At 36.4% G+C, this 20,254-nt stretch overlaps 1 protein-coding gene across 1 annotated transcript in view; it reads left to right on the plus strand.

Annotated features, from left to right (window-relative positions):
* MALRD1 (MAM and LDL receptor class A domain containing 1) overlaps positions 1-20,254 on the plus strand; it is a 289,291-nt gene that overhangs the window by 20,684 nt on the left and 248,353 nt on the right. The window contains exons 7-9 of the mRNA XM_069776612.1: positions 3,297-3,454; positions 10,440-10,532; positions 12,760-12,967. Coding sequence (XP_069632713.1) covers positions 3,297-3,454; positions 10,440-10,532; positions 12,760-12,967 — 459 coding nt within the window. The remainder of the gene's footprint in view (positions 1-3,296; positions 3,455-10,439; positions 10,533-12,759; positions 12,968-20,254) is intronic.

Below are 20,254 nucleotides of genomic sequence, written 5' to 3' on the forward strand. Positions count from 1 at the left end.
AAAAATGCCATGCTTGAGGGCTCAAACTTGCAATGCAAATAGAGCTTGACTAAGCTTTAATTTCTGATTTTGATCAAAGCTTTCACTACTATAAATAGAAGACAGGTAAGAAACTAAATTATAAAGCAGAAGTCTAGACAATTATATTTATAAAGAAAGGATTGCTTATAGACTTTGAATAAGTGCACTTTCCTGGTATTCTTAAATTTAATAAAATACTTTCTGTCTTTGGCAGACTTTTTTTCTTTGTTCTTTTATTGTTTCTTTTCTCCAGTGTTGTATTGTAGGCACTTTCACTATAAATTTTCCTCTTAATTTCTCTAGTGTCAAAAGTTCTTACAAAGGTTTTATATTCCCCTGCAATACTGTTCAGAAAATACTTTGCTGTTTTCATTACTGATATTTCCAGCATGCTATGTAGTTTCCATAGTTTCTTACATTGGATTGATCTAGTTTCCTGCATCTGGGGTAACACTTCTTTAATAAGAAACTAATGAAATCAAGTCTTTGCATAATAAAGATTATGAGATGCAAAAAGAAATCAAAGGAAGTGCTGTGGCTTTTAAAACCAGCGTTTCAGGTAACTAATGATAAAAATCCCTCATTTAAACAGGAAAAAACAGCCAAATCGTTAGATTATGTGATTCTACTACATTTCCCTTTTTTCTCTCTTTTTTTTTTTTTTTTTTCAAGATTTCATCCATGACTTGTGAGTTCATGAAAATTCACCTTCAAAGAGTAGAAACAATGGCAGTTCATATTTGACCTCCTCTTTCCTCAAATGGTTGTGTGGGAAGGTTGCAGGGGATTGGTTCAGAGACCGAACAGTTCTCTGCTGGGGAAGAGAACTTGTCAGAAAAGGAGAGGTTCCACTCCTTGGCTTGGTTTTAACTGAAGGCTCAGTTGATACTCTAAAAGCTAGTAGCATAGATTCAAAGTTGTGTAGTTTGTGAAATAAAAAACCCCCATGGATTGAAGCAGAAGGAATGACAAAAGATTTGAGTCAGAAAATGCTTAAGATGGATCCAAGCAGCTAAATATTTATAGGCTTTGAGTTTTCAGTGTAGCAGGACACAGGCAGGTTCACTAGCCCACCCCAGCTCTAAGAAGACACCCAGCAGTAAGTTGTAAGCTCTGCCTCTGGTTGGGCTCCATTGCAGTCTGTGGCTGATCTTTCCGCAGGACTCCAAGATTTTGCTTATGACAGACGAAATTTTTCCTCAAAACTGGAAGAAACAAGACTGTCTATCTAAAACCTGAATAAGCAGTCACATGGGGAAAATAAAAGGCTTTATGGAAAGATATTAAAACACACACATCTCTGTGTGTAGCCCTACTACCACATTGACAGGAATGAAGTGGCTTTTCTGGGATTCCTGTTCTACTTCTAAAAACATAGGGAAGTTTGGCACTTCAGAAACAGAAAGTCATGAAAATTCAAGAGAACAAGATGTAAAGAAGGTCAGAGCATAAACACAGTAATATGCTATGCAGTGTATTAGACTGAAGGAACTTCAGACTTTAGAGAAGAGCTGCAAAATTTGTAACTAATGAAAGAAAAACGTTCCAAATAGCATTAATCTTTAGAAAGCTACTTGATTAAAAGTTGGCTAAAGGTAATTAAAAAAAAAAAAAAAAATCCCTGAAGAGGGGAAACAAGTAAGTACTTCAGCATAGTTTATTGCCTGTGCAGTTAAATTCACATGGTTCTACTTTTACAGACTACAGAGAAGAGGGATAAAATAATAATAATAAAATCAGTATTTTCAGGACAGGATTTTCTGGAGTCTTCTTTTCTGAAAGTAGGCCTCAATTTGTCTTTTAAGCATTCACAATATTTACATAAAGCATATTCCCTAAAGAACAGTCAGCATCCCTTGTGGACACACAATCATTCTAGATGTTTCATAGAACTTTTGTTTATCTAGTGCTGTTCACTTGCTTTCTTATCTAAAAATCATGTCAACTCTACTTTGCCCACTTTTTAAAGATTCAGGAACAAAGAGAATGTTAATTATCATTAGGCTCAGAAAATAAAATTGGTTAGTTTTATAATGGCATCAGAGAATTCTGAAGTTAGATAAAGAACCAGTAATGTAAATTCCAATATTGATGCATATGTCTCTTCTGCACAAGGCAGTAGACATAGAAGTATAGATGCTTTGTTGATCTCTGTCAAACAGAATGTTGTGTTAAATCTATAATGTTTCCTTATGTCAAGGTTAGCGGCTGTGGCATGAAAATACAAACCTAATTCCAATGAAATTGTGACCACATAACTCAGCGTAAAACATTGCATAACATGAAGAGTAAACTGACAACAAAAGGAAAAGAATGTGGTCCCTTATAAAAAAATAATTTTCCTTGTGAAATGACATTTTCTCCCTTCAGCTTGAAATAATCTGTGTAACATCTGCATTTAAGTTGTATTTAGAGACATGAACACAGAAACAGCAGACTTAAGACCTTTAATCAATCCTTGTTTATTATTTTAATAGCTGCTTCAGAAGGCAGCAAAATATTCAGTGACTCAGGAGGGGCAAAAAAGACCTGATATATTTAGTAAAAAGTATTTAGCCTTTTTATTTCTGACAAATAAAAGACACTGTTGAGGGGATGCAGTAGTCTTTTAGATCTCTGTAGGAATGCTTTTATAAGGGGCACTAGGTCAAGATGAGCACAAGTTACTTTTCTGTTTCAGATGGAAAAGCAATATGCTTCCAACGTTTTGTTGCAGCAACTGTGGCTGAGAAGTAAAGGCCTTGATTATAAGGTGGAGATGCTACTGTGTCCTGTAGCCATAAGGCAGAATATTGCCCCTGTCACCTTCCTTTTATTTTATTTTTTTTTTTTAATTTTTGAAGCATCTACAGAAATATTACTGTAAAAAGCATATTTTCTGGAAACTGTAGCAGAAGAAGGAAGAAAGCCATTTCCAAATATATTTGTGATTAGGTATTGAATGGTTGTAAATGTAAGGAGGCTGAGCTGAATAAGGGACTGCTTACAGCTTTTAACATGCAAAGTAACAACTTCAAGATACTATTAAACGCTGTAATTCTTGGTTGCTGGGGCTATCGGTAAGTCAAATGAAGATACATATCTATCTTTTTAATAGGAAACACTTACATGACATCCAAGTCACATCTTCAGCATGATGATCAGATTCTATTGTTGCTGGAATGGGTCTGTGGTTTAATTACAGGAACGCAGTCCTTATTTTCATAGACTGCAGGAACAAAAAAATGGTTTGTGAAAAAGTGCACCTTTTTAATTTTTTTTTATTTATTTTTCAGGCCATTTTGAGTGGTTAGAAGCTAATGACAACGCATTACATAAAAGCGCTTATCTAAACAGCTCCATGTGTCATTGCTCCAGCAAGATTTGCCGTTTTCAGTTTCATTACTCCGTGGCAGATAGCAGTGTTCTCAAGGTGGTACTGTTTACTAATCAGGTAAGAAGAAACACACATTCATTTTGAAAGGGTAAAGATATGGCTGCCCAGGTGTTACCAGCCAAAATGCAAAGAAATATGCCTGCTAGCACATGCTTGCCCCTTAAGTTAGTTTGTGCAAAACGATTGCTTGGTATCATTCCACTGATCTATGCAATTGTAAAACCTGGGTATTTGCCATCTCAGCTATAAACTAATTTGATGGGTGAATGTTCTGCAGTAAGACTTCAAGGACAAACCCCTTCTGTTACTGAATTAAATAATTTGGTGATTTCAGGGGGGAAATCTATAGTAACAGATTTTCTAGCCTTCCTCCTGTTCTGGAAATAGGAAAATAAGTGCTTTTCTCTATAGAGACATAGAAAAAACCAAAAGTTGCTGGCTCAGGATACCTGGAAATCTCTTGCTTGGCCACCTGATTTGCTTTGCCCATGTTTTAGAGCAGTAATATTCCTATTCTTTTACCTATTAGTAGATAAAATAGCCATGTCAAACACAAATGCCAGTTGAGCAATGATAACTATTTCCATCTTTCTTACTTCCCTTGCCTTGTGGAGGCTTTCTGCAGTTAGAATGTTCTCTTTTGAGTGTCTTGTTTAATAACTTAATATTGATGCTATTGTACTGCTACTTAATGAAAGCAAGAGCAGTACAGCTGGTCTCATTAAGTTAATGGCTCTCATATCTTGATGTTGGAGTTGAATTATTATCAACCAACAATACAAGTATTTAAAAAGATCCACTTCACTCAGAAAGGTAAAATGCAAAAAAACCTGAAGTGTAACACTACCAAGGGGTCTAAATACAGGACCAGGTAATGGACATACCTTATTTCTTTCCCACTGTATCTTCAAGTATTCATGAAAACAACTCCAGGCTCTTGCTCATTTTTCATTTATAAAAGTGAATAGTTGTATTTTTCTATGACCCATTACTGTATGAGGAAATTGTAACATAATCAGTGTTCTGGTCCAAATGCATGGATATTTGTGCCATAGTACTTGCCAATAAATTCCCAGGTATGACACCCATGGCAACCTTGAGACAGAATAGGAATACTGATTGCAGTGGTTCACCTAAGGAGTGTCAATGGACCCAACAAAAGATTTTTCTTTCCTTGAAAGTAGAGCAAATTATGTGATTCAAAACCATGAGAAAACTGGCATTTGAGTTCCCATAGAATTGGAAGCCTAAATTGAATTAATTGATAAACAGTTCCTTACATATGCATTAGAAGAATGTTTTTGGCAGTTATTTGTCCTAGTTTCAGCTGGGATAGAGTTAACTGTCTTCCTAGTAGCTGGTACGGTGCTATGTTTTGAGTTCAGGATTTTTCAGCTTCTCCTGCCCAGCCAGCGAGAAAGCTGGAGGGGCACAAGAAGTTGGCACAGGACACAGCCAGGGCACCTGACCCAAACTGGCCAAAGGGGTATTCCATACCATGGGACATCCCATGTATAGGAACTGGGAAGTGGGGGCGGGGAATCGCCGCTCGGGGACTGGCTGGGTGTCGGTCGGCGGGTGGTGAGCAATTGCACTGCGCATCATTTGTATGTTCCAATCCTTTCATTATTGCTGTTGTCATTTTATTAGTGTTATCACTGTCATTATTAGTTTCTTCTTTTCTGTTCTATTAAACTGTTTTTATCTCAACCCACAGGTTTTGCTTCTTTTTTCCCCAATTTTCTCCCCTATCCCACTGGATGAGGGGGGAGTGAGTGAGTGGCTGCGTGGTGCTTAGTTGCTGGCTGGGGTTAAACTACAACATTATTATATCAGTTCAGTCCATTCTGTTTCCACAACTGCTCTTAGCCCTTTGTTGTTTTAGTTATGGAATTTCTCCTTTAGTCAGAGGTGTATTTATTGCACATAGACTTAATTAAAGATGATATGAGTTACTCATACTGCAAAATTTGCCAGAAAAACTTCAGAAACCTTCAGAAGCTTCTGCTTGTAGCTTCAAAACCAAAACTCTACAGAATTATATTTAAGACTTGTTAAACTGAAATGAAAGGAGGAGTAGCTTTTACACATTTTGCTACTGAATTGTTAGCTTGTTTATGAAAAACAAATGAATCTTCAAAGCTAGCCACATACTGAGAAACAGAAGTGAGAGACAACTGCTGGTTCTGACCCTGGAAGACAACAGTGCTGCTGTCCTGGAGGCTGTCATTAAAAATAATCTCTCAATTGCATGGTCTGGTACCGTACAGTTTCCCTGCACCCCCTTTTACTACTTTTATTGGTCTCTGAATAACTTTTGCTATGTTTCAACACGAACAGGCCTGATGCAAATGGAGACTGGATTACATTTAACGTACAGTTTCAGTACTGTTCTTAGAGGACAAGCACCACAGGTGTTGCAAATGTATCCCTAGCCTTCCTCACTCTTTCAACAGAGAGGCCAAAATGAGTGAATGTGTCTTCTAATATAGACATTATGACATCAGTTGGAAGACAGAGAATTTAAATTGTTCTTGGGTATGAAAAAGGATAGGGAAAATGAACTCTTTTTGTCAACAGAAACCTATTGTTGGCTTATATTTAACTTGCAGTCCATGATTAATCTGCAGCTTTTCCTCTTTTATTGCAGGTTTACCAAAGTTGCTCTTCATTCAGTACTATTGCATTGATCATTTCATTTTTCTTTCCTAACTGTGATTCATATGTCTTTGAACCTTGTGTTATTGGTTTGAAACTGGTTTTTGTATACTGAGATGATTTAAAATTCTAATGATGTCTGTTGGTGTGCTTGTAATTCCTCCCAATTTAGTGTTAGCCACATTTTTTTTATATTTTATTTTTCATTCCACTTTCCAAACAGTTAGCACTATTGTTATGCCAGGCCCTGGAACAGACCTATGCAGAGCCTTATTATCATTTCCTTGTAGTTTGATAGAAAACTATTGACAGCTCCTCTTTTAAATAAGGTCACGCTCCTATTTGTATACCCACTTTACAGTAATTCCATCTGTACCAAATCTCCTCAATTTGCTTAAAGAGCGTCCCATGAGATTATGTTAAAAGCCCTAACAAAGTAAAGTAATATCTACTTTTTCAAGTCTGTTTACAATGAAAAAACCCAACCAAACCAGATTACACCGGCTGAATGTGACTTGTTCCTCATCAGAAGCAGCTAATGTAGGTTACTCACTTTCTAATTCTCTAGCTGCTTACAAGATTTTTGTTAGCAATCTGTTCCAGTGTCTTATGAGTTGTCAACTTTCAGCTGATCAGCTATAATTGCATAGTCTGTATTTTTCCCTTAACTGTAATGTATATCCTTTGTTCTCCCAGTTCTCTAGTTTCCCACACATTCTCCTCGGGTTCTCAGAGTTAGTTGTTGATAGTCAGATATTCCTTCCATTATGCAACCTTTCCTGTTTCCCTTCCAGTTTCAGTACTTCTGGCTTATATATATTTGTAATATTGTTCTATTCTAGTCTGTGTTTGCATTCACATTTGGCAATATTAACTGTCTTACTAACATAAAATATTAACAGTATTGTCTATTAACTGTCTGATAAATTTTCAACTTTTCTGTGAAAACTGAAACCAAACTTCACTTTATCATTTGCCATTCATTACTTGCTCTTTCCTCCCATTAAGTAATAGGCTTATACTTCCTTTTACCTTAATCTTTACATCTTGTATGGCTTACAAAACAGATGGAGATTAAACAACAAAAGATAATTTCAACTGGTATTTGTATGTGCAGGCATATTTGTACCCCAATGCACTAAAATTTCTGTAAGTTGTCGTGGTTTAACCCCAGCCAGCAACTAAGCACCACGCAGCCGCTCACTCACTCCCTCCCCACCCAGTGGGATGGGGGAGAAAATCAGGAAAAGAAGTAAAACTCGTGGGTTGAGATAAGAACGGTTTAATAGAATATAAAAAAAGAAACTAATAATGATAACACTAATAAAGTGACAGCAGTAATGACAAAAGGATTGGAATGTACAAATAATGCACAGTGCAATTGCTCACAACCTGCTCATTGACGCCCAGTTAATCCCTAAGCGACGATCCCCCGGCCCCCACTCCCCCCAGTTTATATACTGGACATGACGTCACATGGTATGGAACACCCCTTTGGCCAGTTTGGGTCAGGTGCCCTGGCTGTGTCCTGTGCCAACTTCTCGTGCCCCTCCAGCCTTCTCGCTGGCTGGGCATGAGAAGCTGAAAAATCCTTGACTTTATTCTAAACACTACTGAGCAACAACTGAAAACATCAGTGTTATCAACATTCTTTGCATACTGAACTCAAAACATAGCACCGTACCAGCTACTAGGAAGATAATCCACTCTATCCCAGCTGAAACCTAGCTGAAAGGACAAAGTGTTCAGCAACACTTTCAAAAACCATGCAAGTACACTCCTCTGCAGAAGTTAAAGGGGATCCATTAATCATTGTGGGGGAACAAATAAGCATTTGTTCCAAATTACTCTCTGAAATGAGAGAGGCAGGGACAAAATGATGAGTGCAGTTGCACAGCAGTGAATGTATTTGTAGAGAAATGTCAAAAATAATAAAAAAAGTTGTATTTTATAAATGGAGTTGATAAGAAAAAGTCACGATTGTCTCTTCCTTCAAATCTGAGTAGCATTATCTCAAAAAAAACCCCCACCATTGCAGGAAAAAGGAACAATTCTTGCCCATTTTAGCTTTACAAAAAATTGTTTATAGATCATAATATATCAGAGTAAGGGGAATAGAGTGAAGGTATTTTGAGCAACTGCTCCCCTGCATCACCAAAATAAATCTTGAGGGAAAGTACTGGAAAAGCAATACATTCAACATTTTAAAAGAAGGCTAGAGACACAAGGAATATGCTAGAAGGGTTAACCCATTTGTACCAAAGAGGTAAAAGAATCTGACAAGCAGGATGAATGCTACAGAGAAAACACTGTGAGGAAGGGAAATAGCATTATTAGCTTATTAGAGCTGTATAAAACAAGAGGGTAACGTCTGTTGCATGGAAGAAAAGCCAGTTTAAAAAGTTGTTGCATCTGAAGTGATTTACAACTTTCAGTGTAAAAAACAGCCCTAGAAGGTCTGGCTACTGGCACATACACAGAAAACTCAAGTTTACTGCTACAAGTGTTTTTTTGTTAAAATAAATTTGGGAGAAAGATGGTCATGGGGATGGGTATCTAAGCTGTTAATTGAATGTGAACAAAATTACAGTATCTAGATGCATCCAATCAAATAAACAGCAAATGTAAAGTGTTCCCACAAGGTTTATAAATGTGTTTGGAGGGTTTGTATATGCATGTATGGGGAATACATTAACTAAAATATTTATAAAAACAGACACTTAACCACAGGCTATGGTTTTATCCTGCCATGCAGTATGGTCCTAGCATATCATCCTTTTCTGTGTCTTACATGGGGCTATTGTAGGTTAATAACATTAATAGATTTTCTTTGGAAGCTAAATTATTTAGTAAAATGAAGCAAGTTTTATACAGAATGAAGTGTCCTCACTGTTGAAAGACTTCTGCTGACTATCTATGACATGAACAAGTTGACGAATACTTCTATCCTACACTGATGCAGAAACTCACAGCTGACTTTTATTTCTGAAATCAAGTATGTCATGTGGTTTATCCAAATTTGACCTCTTTTGTCATTTAGTGTTTGGAATTAGGGTATTGGCTTGGGCCTGTCTTGCAGTTTCCAAAACTGATCTTTGAACACATATTCAATAGAGATTTATTCTTCCAGCTTTGTTGATATGTCATAACAGTTGAAGCCTTGGTAGGAAAAGAGCATAAGTAATTGGCGACTCATCACAAATCCATATCAGTGTTGTTCTGCTGGCTCAGACCTCTCGGTCTGTCAAGCAGTAGACAGCATCTTCTTCCTCTTTTTTATATTGCAAGACAGGAAAAAAGATAACTGTCCTTGTCTACACTATTGATAACATTTCACATACCTATCATATCCCCTTTTATTCATCTCCTGTAAGGTAAACTGTTTCTATCCTTTCAATTTCTCTCTGTACAGGAGACTTTCCATTTCTCCTATCCTGCTTCACATCTTTTTCTGAACTGCCTCTAATTCTGTAATATCCTCTGTGGAAAAGGTATGACCAGTATTTTGCACAGTATCCTAAAAGGGGTCTCACTGTTGATACTTGTAATGGTAAGTCTATTTGTTATGTGTAGCCTATATTATCTTCTCCTGTATTTTTTCTGTCTTTCTGGTTTTGTTCTATTTTAGGGCTGATTCTTGAAAAGACTTTCTTTAGGGATGTGGAGTTCACATTGCTACATTTCTTTTCTTTATACTGGCCTCAGCATGTTCCAGTTAGGATTATGACCAGAAGCAGAATAAGCATGAGCTGGTTTTGTCAGATTATTGAATGAAAAGGGCTCGGAGTGCTTCCATAAAGGGAGCCTTACCATATTGGGCACTCTTGCTGTTATCCTTAGGAGGTGAAAATGGGGACTGAGGTAACTCAGAACATGACTAGGGCTTGTTACATAGTACTCTGCTTGCCTGCTTTACAGATTTAAAAAAAAAAAAAAGTTTTTAGTGCAGTTGATTGGGTAACTTTGACAGACCCTAAATTCAGTTCTAAGAAAACTAAATTTAATTATAACACAATGTAATATAAGCAGTTATTTATGAAAAAGAAACTAATGTAGAGAGCACCATGGAAACATACTGTTAAATTCAGCAGCAACATGGCTTAATTTACATATTAATTCACTTTAATTCTACTAAGCCAACTCTTGATAATTACATTATTAACCTGTTTAATCACAGTAAACATGTCTTGTTTCCTCTCTTTCCCATAGAGCTCAGTGCAAAGATTGCAAAAGAGCATGTGAAGCTCTATTTCCTTACATAGAGCAACTTTGTATGTAGTGGTAGTTTGGCTAGGATATGAAAAGATCGAGGACAAAAAATGGCCTTGAAAATTTATAGAGGAACAAAAATTAGCTTTATAATGTCATATTCTACATTTTACAGGAGGAACATGTCTTGTGGGAAACCAACATCATGACTAAGAAGGAATGGGTCAAAGTGGATATACAGCTACCAACAAGGCTAGAAAAATTAAAGGTATGAATGAAAAAGGCACATGCTCAATTTTTTGAAGATGCTTTACCTTATTGTTTATAAAGCTCCTATGAAACTTAAAAAATTATGAAAATGATACATATTCTGAAGGTCTTGCTGTTCTTCATTGCTTCAATGTGGGTAAAGCTCTGGTTATAGCTCAACAAAACATCTACACAAACATCACGTGTTGAAGCTGCTGGTCTTTAATAACATGCAAGAAAATAAATATAAATCTCACCACATTTTAGTTAGCCATCCAAGTCCATCTCAAGTGTTGCCAAGTCATTTAAATGTAAATGCTATTAAGTGAGATGATGTGAATGATTTTTGTGGGATTTTAGTGAAATTATGTAAACCAGTAATTGTTAAACTGGTAATTGGAAGAGAATATCTTCTCCCTGAATTTTCAGGCATAGAGAAGAACACAAAGTTGCAACTACTTAATTCTTAAATAAGTTTACAAGTTTCTATTTTAAGTAATTTTACATTTACATTTATTTTTCATAATTGTGTAAATAACCATCATATTTTACTCTCTCAACAATCAGCTGAAAATGTAATCCGTGTGAAAGGACAAAAACTAAGCCTGCTGCTGGAATTGACGTTTTGACATATATTAGAATGAATGCATTTCAGCAAGTTAGTAGGTTATAAGTACCTGTTGTTGCTGGTCTCTCTTTTTCCTCCACAAGGACAGGTGTGGATAAACAACCAGATGGGTAATAATACTATCTGTAGTATCTAAAAAAAACAAAACTAAAAGGCTGCTGAGGTTGTATGCATACATGTAGAAAGCCAAAACTATGCATTCTTGTACAAAGACAGCAAGGATCACTTGTACTTAGGGGAGGAAAGATACTATCTTTGACTATATGACTATGTAATGTTTTCAGCGTAGCATTCTGCTGTTTGAACTGATAGAGAATGGAGAATATTTGTTATTTTGAAGAAATTTTCTCTGGTGGAAGATAATGAAGTATATAATTCTTATTTCGTAGAAGGAAAAATGCCTCTTGAGATTTCACTCCAACCTAATTCCCAGGCTTTTTGGAGTGTGTTAGACCCTTCTGCTTATGCCCCAAATCACGCTTGTTCTAGTTTCCTTCTGTTTTGGTGGATACTCTTGTCCAGCTTTCCTTCCACTGTGCTTCCTCCCTCTTGCACATGACTACTTTCTGAGACTCGTGCTCTGGTCATGTCCCAGTCTGTCAAAACCCACAACTCTATTTTTGATTTGTGCCTCCAACTTCCGCTCTTGTCTCTCGGTGCTTTCTTTCATTGCTATCTTCATCTTCCTGATGAATCCAAGCTTGCTTCCTCCTGTTTGCTGTTTTAGCTCAGGTAAAAGAAACTTGGAGAGCACAAGTGGGGTAATCTCCTTGCTTTGAGAACAAGCAGAGCTGGGCTCCACAGTGCCTAGGAGCAAAAGATGTTCTTCTGAAACTTCAGTGCTCTAAATCAGCTTGTGCAAAATCTGGTCAGCACAAGGGAACTCAGAGAGACAAATGCTCCATGAATCTCTATGTCTAAGTCAATAGCAGTAAAATAAGCAGGGCCAGGGAACAGGCCCAAAATTGGTATGTGATAGTCCATATAACTAAAACATTTACATGGTCCCTAGCAAAGTTTTGACCCAAGAAAATTGGCCACCTCCCAGGCAGTGCCTGGAACAGTTCAAGGGTTACCAGCAGGCAGGGACCAATCCCACTGCATAGACTGGATGCAGCCATGTTATCTTAAGTGATGAAACAGGTATCAGTTGTTAAGCTATGCTGTGCCAACTGGTGTCTGAGGGTCATCCCTAGCCCATTTTATTCACCTGTGAGTGTAACTGAAAATTTTTCTCTTGGGCATCTGCAAAATGAGGTTCTGAAGAGACTTCAGAGCAGAAGATGGAGTCTTTAGGATATTACATTTCAGGTCACTCTTCTAAAACACACAGGCACTGCAACTTTTTAGCCAATGGAGTTTTTCTTTAAAATAGGCTTTTACTTACCTTCATTCTTGGAATTTGTCAAACTGTTGTAGCTGAAAATTTTCAGAGATTTCAACCTGAGATAGTCATACAAAATTTTCAGTTTCTGATTTAAAATCTGTCATGGTTTTGTAATGGAAAGTATGCAGTGCTTTTTACACGTAGAACATTACTGTTTTCTGAAAAAAAAAAAAAAATCAGTTTCTCTCTGTTCTCTGTTAATATAAATATTTTAATTGTAACAATCCACAGCTGATGTTTAAAGGAACACTCCAGAGCAGGGCAAGTTTCATTTGTCTGAATAACATCCAGCTTTTGGACACTACACCATCAGAGCCACCAGGTTTCTGCTCCTTAGAAGAATTCACCTGCACTGATGGGCAATCCACGGAGCCTGGATCAGCCTGTGACTCTCACCCAGATTGTTCTGATGGCAGCGATGAGGATCCAGCAGCCTGCTGTAAGTCAATTGCATTGCACAGGACACTGTGCTCAAGAGTACCGCAAAACCTAAAGAGGTCTATCCAACAAAAGGCTAGAAAACTTATTATTTACATGTTTCTTTCCCCCAGAATATATAATGATGTACAGGCTATGACAATGCTAAATAAATAATAAATGCTATGTTCATAGCATTTTCCGCCATGCATTTTTATTCTGCCCATTGCTTTCTATTTTTCTGTCTGGCCTTAGCAGTATGTTTTGGGTCCAAATAGTAATTTTTTTAAGTATCTGTAGAAATGCAACATGTCACATATTTTTGCTTAAATGTATTCCCGGTGTACAACATTTATAACTTCTACTTCCCTAATTTGAGAGGTACTGAAATCTGCCTTGGGATTTGTTGTTTGAGTGCTTTTCTACTTTAGATTATCTGTGAGTTACTGTCAGAAAATGCATTAGGTGACATGATATTTGCATGGTGATACAAATCACCATACAAATTGGCTACAATTCAGAAACTAGATCTTACTCATGATATTTTCAATTGAAGGCAACTTTGCTTAGAAGCCAGAGTTTCTACTGTACAATCAAGAGTAAAAGAAAATAATTAAAATTACAGGAAGATGTCTATGATAATTCTGAAACATTTTAGATCTCTATGTGAAAGTAGCTTTAGAGACCCTATTACTTCTAAAATGAATATGATACAGTGTACATCTATACGTATGTTTGCTTGTGGTAGTAACACTTAAATGTGTGTTGCACATGAAAATATGCATATATTTAAGATATTGGTAATGATATATATTGCTGCTGAGAGGTGCGAATTAAAATTCTGTGTGTCACTCAAGATAGCAGGTTGAAGAATAGTTATAATGTTTTATTTTTTAATTTCTTGAGAAGACATTAGGAACTATTGGTGACTACGAGCTTTTTTTTTTTTTTTTTTTAACTTGCAGCCTGAAACTTTAATCTTTTCAATTACTTAAATAACCATGCAGGAGCTATCTCTGAAACAAGTAATATGTGCAGATGTTGAAATAACATTTTAAATAGGAAGGTTTATACTGTTTTATCTCTGTGTGGAATCTAAGCCAATGTTAAAGTCTGTAGGGCCTCCCTCTCTGAGATCTGTTTTCCTTTTTTACAAGACTTGACCCTGTGCTGCTAGCTCTGTGTGCTCGCTGGTAGGAGTGCAGAGAGTCCTCTCACACTCTTTAGGAGGAGGAATGGAATGGAAGTGAATAATACTTTATAAATTGGACTTTATTTCTCAGTGATTTAGTGTTCCCACTTCAGTAACAATGTGAGGGAATTGTGGTGAATAATGACTGGGAATATAGAGCAATAATTTTAAGGTTTAAAAGGAGGATGAAAATAATTGTCACAGTTGAAGGGTAGCTGTTAATAGTACTACACAAAGTGAAAATAAAGATAACTCTAAACACAGGCAATTATATTCTGCATGCAGTGCATTATACTTTCTTATTTTATTTTTACCCCTGGGCCTCAGACGCCAGACATTGGCATTGGGCAACCAAAAGATTAACGAATAACCTAGATATAGTCAGTATTTTAGAGTTAAAGAAAGATTACAGTGGACTCTCTCTTGAGAATATTGCTTCTGTCATGTTCATGTGGATGGGTCAGAAAAACTGGAGAGTGGGCAGAAGAAAGAAAAGTCAGAACGGTGTGGGGGTCTCAGTACCATCCTTTGTGGCATCTCCAGAACTAGGGTGCTGGGGCAAGGACTGACAGAGGCCCAGCCAGTGCAAAACCCTCTTCAATAGCTCTGCCTAGTGCTCTACTGTCTGCTGCTGCCTCTGCAGATAACTTTGGTTTACCACGTGGCACTGATTCTCTACTAGCTCCTAGTGTATTTCAATTTAAAGAAAATACCACTCTCAGCTGAACCTGGGACATAGGGATTGTGTGCTTCACTTTGTGTCGAGGCATTCACAGGTTGAAGATGTATCATTTTGTTGGAGTAGTGCACAAAAGTATACTCATCCTCCCAAAAAAGGGTGAAAAAAGGTTCTTTTCTAAAATATAAGTAACCCATAGCAGTTCCATGTTGCTTTGACTACTGGCTGAGAAGAAAGAAAAAAAAAAAAAGCCATCTTTAAAATAACAATAACTGTTTTTAAAGTTGGTCCATTTTAATGGCTAATATTGTCTTGGACACTTCACACACTCCTTCTCAGGAAAGAGGACGCTAAATGTGGAATTTAGCTCTTCAGCAGTTTGGTCGGCTTAGAAGATTCATCTTTCTGACACTTTCTGCAGTCTTGAACAAAAGAGAAGGGAAAGGGAAAATCATCCTTTATTTCTGTCCTTTGTTCTTTTCCTCCCATTATGTACATTTTCCACATGATCTTGAAATTGTCCTCCGTGATATTTAGAGTACACTAGATTTATTTACATTAATTTTCAGTAAAAATCCCTATCTGGTACAATAATGCATATTTTAGCCTCTATTCTTTTAGATGTTTTAGCACCTATCCTCGGACTCATCCTCAGTAGTTTCCTTTGATGAAGTACTCTCATGTACTGAAAGAGCTGACAGATGTCCATACTGAATGAAAGCAAAGGCAGACAGCTGATACTTAGCAATGTGAAGGATTTCCTTCTTTGTGGATTTTCTTTGCTTTGTTATAATGGGGAAAGAAAAATAATGTTTCAATTTGCTTATGTTAACTTGGCATGAATGGTCTTACAATAACACAATTTATTACAAGAACAAATACATATATGATTTACAATGCTTCTTAAACTTTCTGTTTAATCTCTGCCCATTTATATAAATATATATTTAAGTATATGAGACTTAAAAGTCTCAAAAATTTAGGAAATTGTGTAGGAAACACTTATGCACATGATTAACCACCTTTATTTGAGTAGTTTTGTTGAAATCAAGGGATCTAATGAAGTGACAAATTATGAAATTAATGTTTTTAGTATTAAATTCTACATTTTCATTATGTCTTATTTGACATCACTTATCTGAGATCACTTCTAAATTTCTTATTTCACAGTGACTGACAATAAATTATCAAAACCTAGTTCATAGATTCAAAACAGAGAAAGCGAGATACAGTACTTAAATAATTTGAAGGATTAAAAAGACCCCTTTTATGCTGATGCCTTTTCTTTATTTCCTACCTAATATAAAGAAAGTTTTTCACTGAATGTCATGCCAAATAACAAATATTTCAAGCACTATACTTACTCTTATTATACATTATTTATATGTAACAGACACAATAAGGATAAAAACGTCACAAATGAATCAGCAGCTAGCAATCCTAGCAACTTGGCAAGAAGTCTAGGAAGTGCTTGCTATTTTCAAGTGATATCACAGTTTGACACAGTAGTGTTTCTGGAAATTGCCTACTCATCAGCATTCATGTAGATTCAAAATGATTGCAGGGTGGGACATCCTACAGCTGTTTCTGATAGAACATCACCTTCCATTTAGCCTAATTAGAATCTTCCTTAAAACACCTGTCTAACTCTTCTGGTTTTAATTTTGCATCTCTAGTACTAGCTTAAATATTCCCAGCCTTTCATAGGATTTGCATAATTTATGAACAGAAAATATGTAGAATGAAGGAAACCTGTATAATTTTAAAGCTGTGCACTTTTTACTGCATTTCATTTACAGTATAGCAATTTACAATTGCAAATCCTTGAAACCTTTTACAGCAGATGAAAACATATGTAAATCATTATATTACCATTCAACTTTAAAGTAGAAAGAACATTTTTTAGTCTGAAATGTTTGTTTTACTACACGTTTATGTGTTTCCTGTGACACACTAATTGTCTGGAATTGTCAGGATCTGTCCATCAATCTTGTATGTTCATGTGGAGAAAAAGAAGCTGCACCCGTATTATTTTCACAGACTTCTTCATTGCTTATGAACACTGTATAGCATTGCCTTTGTGTTTCACCAGAACAGTTAACTCAAAGTGAGTGTACCTCTGAGACCCAAGGTCGACATGAGATTCTCTTAACACCACCAGTCTCTTAACCCTAAGCAAGGTAACCGAGCAGTTTCAGGAGATGAGGCCATCTCACCTAAGGGAGGAGCGTGTTATGAAAGATCTGTCTAATGACTTATGACATGTGAAAGTTCAGGCTAGATGACCTATGGCCATCTGCGATCTTTCTGCATGAATCCTTTAACAAATTCTAGATAATCACAAACTGGTAGGGAATGTGCACAGATAGTCAGTAAGATGGTATATGCGTAACCCTTCCCTTTCCCAGAACACATGAAATGTTAGCCAGAAATGACAAAATATTAATGACAAAGTAATCGCACAGAAGTGCTTTGGTAGCTGATCATACAGACAGTTTATACCCCAAATTCCATAGGAGTTGGGGTGCTGCCACACCGAGAGAGGGCAGCAGCTCTCCTCGTTCAATACTGTTAGTCAGGGAAACACCAACCTGATGGAGGGACAAGCTGTGTGTCCCCATTTGTGTTCATTTGATTGAGTTGCCAGAGTAGGATTGAAAAGCTTTGTCCACTTGAAGGCTACAAAGTTGAAGCAATGTTAATTGGCTGGTAACCCAGCCCAGCTGACAGGACTGCTTTGTTTTTCCCTCAGGAGGATCAAGAGGAGCTGGGATAGGTAGAGCAAGCTAGCCAAAGAAAAAACATTTCCATCTAACCTCCCAGTGCTCTTGGAATATGTGCTTTGTTTCCTGCTTCTTTTTTTAAAAAACATGTAGAAAAATGGTTCATATTAATTGAAAAATCTTTCCAGTGTATTTTATGGCTTTAGTAAGCTTCACTTATTTCTTGAAATTTGAGGAGATGTGTTAGGGGAACATTTTTTTTCTCCTGGTTACATCCCAGAGTCATTGTTTTTGCAGAACTGGTATAATAATTTACTTCTTGACTAGTTGAGATATACTGATATACCCACGTGAAAAGGAAAAAAAAAGATTATTTTTCAAATTTGGCTTGTTATTTAAATGAGTGCAGGTTGTTGTTTCCTTTCTCATTTCCTTTCTGTTTTGCTGAATTATAAAATAAATGAATATCCAAAAATGAGAATTAACTAGTTTTGCTTTTGTAATGTGGAAAATCTTTCTGCAGTTTGAATCTAGTGAAATCTTTGCAGTGAAATAAAAACCATAAGCTCTGACGGTAAGAGGTGCAGTAGGAAAGGACATAATATACCAGAAATATGCTTTATGTCTGTTTAACTTGCATAACTGCAGTATGAATCCTCAAAAAATATAGGTTGTGCAGTCACTTATTTTCTAACTGTGGATAGTGAAACATTCCCTATAATCAGTTGAAGGTTCAACTAAAAACTTAGAAAAATCCTGTGAATAATAAAAATTATGCACTGTTTTGACCGGAAAGGAGCATCTCAAAGTTTATTAATGTTTGAGCAATGAAAAAATACACTGAGAAACTGTCTCACTTGCATTTGGGTTTCAGCCAAAGCACAGAACTTTTTTTTTCAAGCTTGATTAAACATTCACAAGCATCCCTTAAGTTTTTAGAATTAAGTAGGGATAAAATTTAAGTCAAACTGTTAACTCAGATGATTCGGTTTCGCTCACATTTATAGGCTAGCTGTTCCCTAACATATTAATACTTTTAAAAATGAAGTATCACTTCTAGAAACTACATATGGTGGAACACTTGAGCTTGAGAAATTACTCTGGCCCAGTGTCTCTGCACAACTGGATGTTTATATAGATCTTGTCATTTTTAAATGACAGGTGCAATGAAAAAAAAATAGTAACATCTAAATCACAGTCAACATTATCACATTTAGTGAACTGGAGCTGCATTTTTTTATTGCCCACTTCCCCCCACCCCCCCCAAAAAACCCCCACAACAAAAACCAAAAAACCCCAAACCCCAAACCAACCCAAACCTAAAAAGCACACTACCATGAATGTTCTTCCTACCTTTATAATTGTGTTCAGACTTGAATAAAGTTCAAAAAAATGACTGGGCAAAATAATTTAATTTGGAATTGCATGGTTTTGTGTGTGCATGTCTTTTTTTTTTTTTTTTTTCCCCACTGCTTGTATATTCAACCTAAAAGATGATGTTAATACATTTCTTTCTAAATCCATAGTGTTAGAAGAAATTGTACTAGTAGCTACCAATGTAAGAAATAATGATTACACCAGACTCCTCTCTTCCTGTTGACCATCAAAGGTAGTGATGGGCTCTGTCTGATCATAGCCTTGCTGCTTTGCCAATTCTTTTAGTATCTGATTTCCAAATGCAGCTACAACAGTCAGTTTTCACTATGAGCCCATGAAAAACCCTGAGCCTGCTATTGAGCCACATTAAATGACAACAGATCTGGTGTCATTGGTACATGAAAGATGTTGTTCTTCATATTGTGATAACAATTCTTCTCATGGTCCTAAGTACCTCTAGTTAAAAGAAAATAGTTAAAAAAAATAATCCCATGCTAAATACCTTATTCAGCTGTAAAATACTAATCATTAGTACCATTTTGTTTTCTCTTTCATATTTAAACCATTGTTTTAACTTTAGCCTGGCATTTTACTTCCAGGATCAGGTTTTTAGTTGCTTAGTATACAACAGAGTAAGTTCTTTGTGTCTCTGTGGTCATATATTGATCTCTTTTGGGATATTACTATGCAGCCACTGCAGTCAGCTTCTTACACAGAAGACCTTTACCAGGGTTTAGGGAGGCCAGAGGAAAGAGATGTTTAAGTAAAGAATGTTTGCTTTTTTGTGCCACATTGGTTCTCTCAAGACTACTTAGCTGAGGAAAGCACAATGCCTAGACGTAGTATTAATTACCATACAGCAAAACAGCTTAGTCTTGCATATCAATTTGCATATTCTACCTTAATGTATTAGCAATTGAAGTCTAATTAACAAGGTACCTTGTCAAAAGCATGAGAATTCTGTAATTAAATAAGTTAACCAAGTTTCGTGTTTAACTAATATACTGCACTAAACAGAAAAGCATGCTCCATTGAATTTTAATGTATATAGTGAATCCAGATAAGAGGTACCGATATCTGTGATTTATTTTGTACCTTAAGATTTAACTGCTCAGATAACCTCTTTATATCAGGAAGACCTTTACTATGGAGCTCTACTGCCATGGTGCTTCAGCAAAGATGCATTTCATTTTGGTTTTGTACAATCTGAAAATTCGAGTAATATGTATAACCATATCTGAGGCTGATATGATAGGATAAATGTGCCATGAAGTCTAGAAAGTGCCAAGTACAGTTCAAAAGTAATGTTTACAACTGTGATAAGTGACCCAAAGAGCT

This window comes from Haliaeetus albicilla, chromosome 2, assembly GCF_947461875.1.
Source record: "Haliaeetus albicilla chromosome 2, bHalAlb1.1, whole genome shotgun sequence".
In the NCBI taxonomy this organism is placed as follows: domain Eukaryota; kingdom Metazoa; phylum Chordata; class Aves; order Accipitriformes; family Accipitridae; genus Haliaeetus; species Haliaeetus albicilla.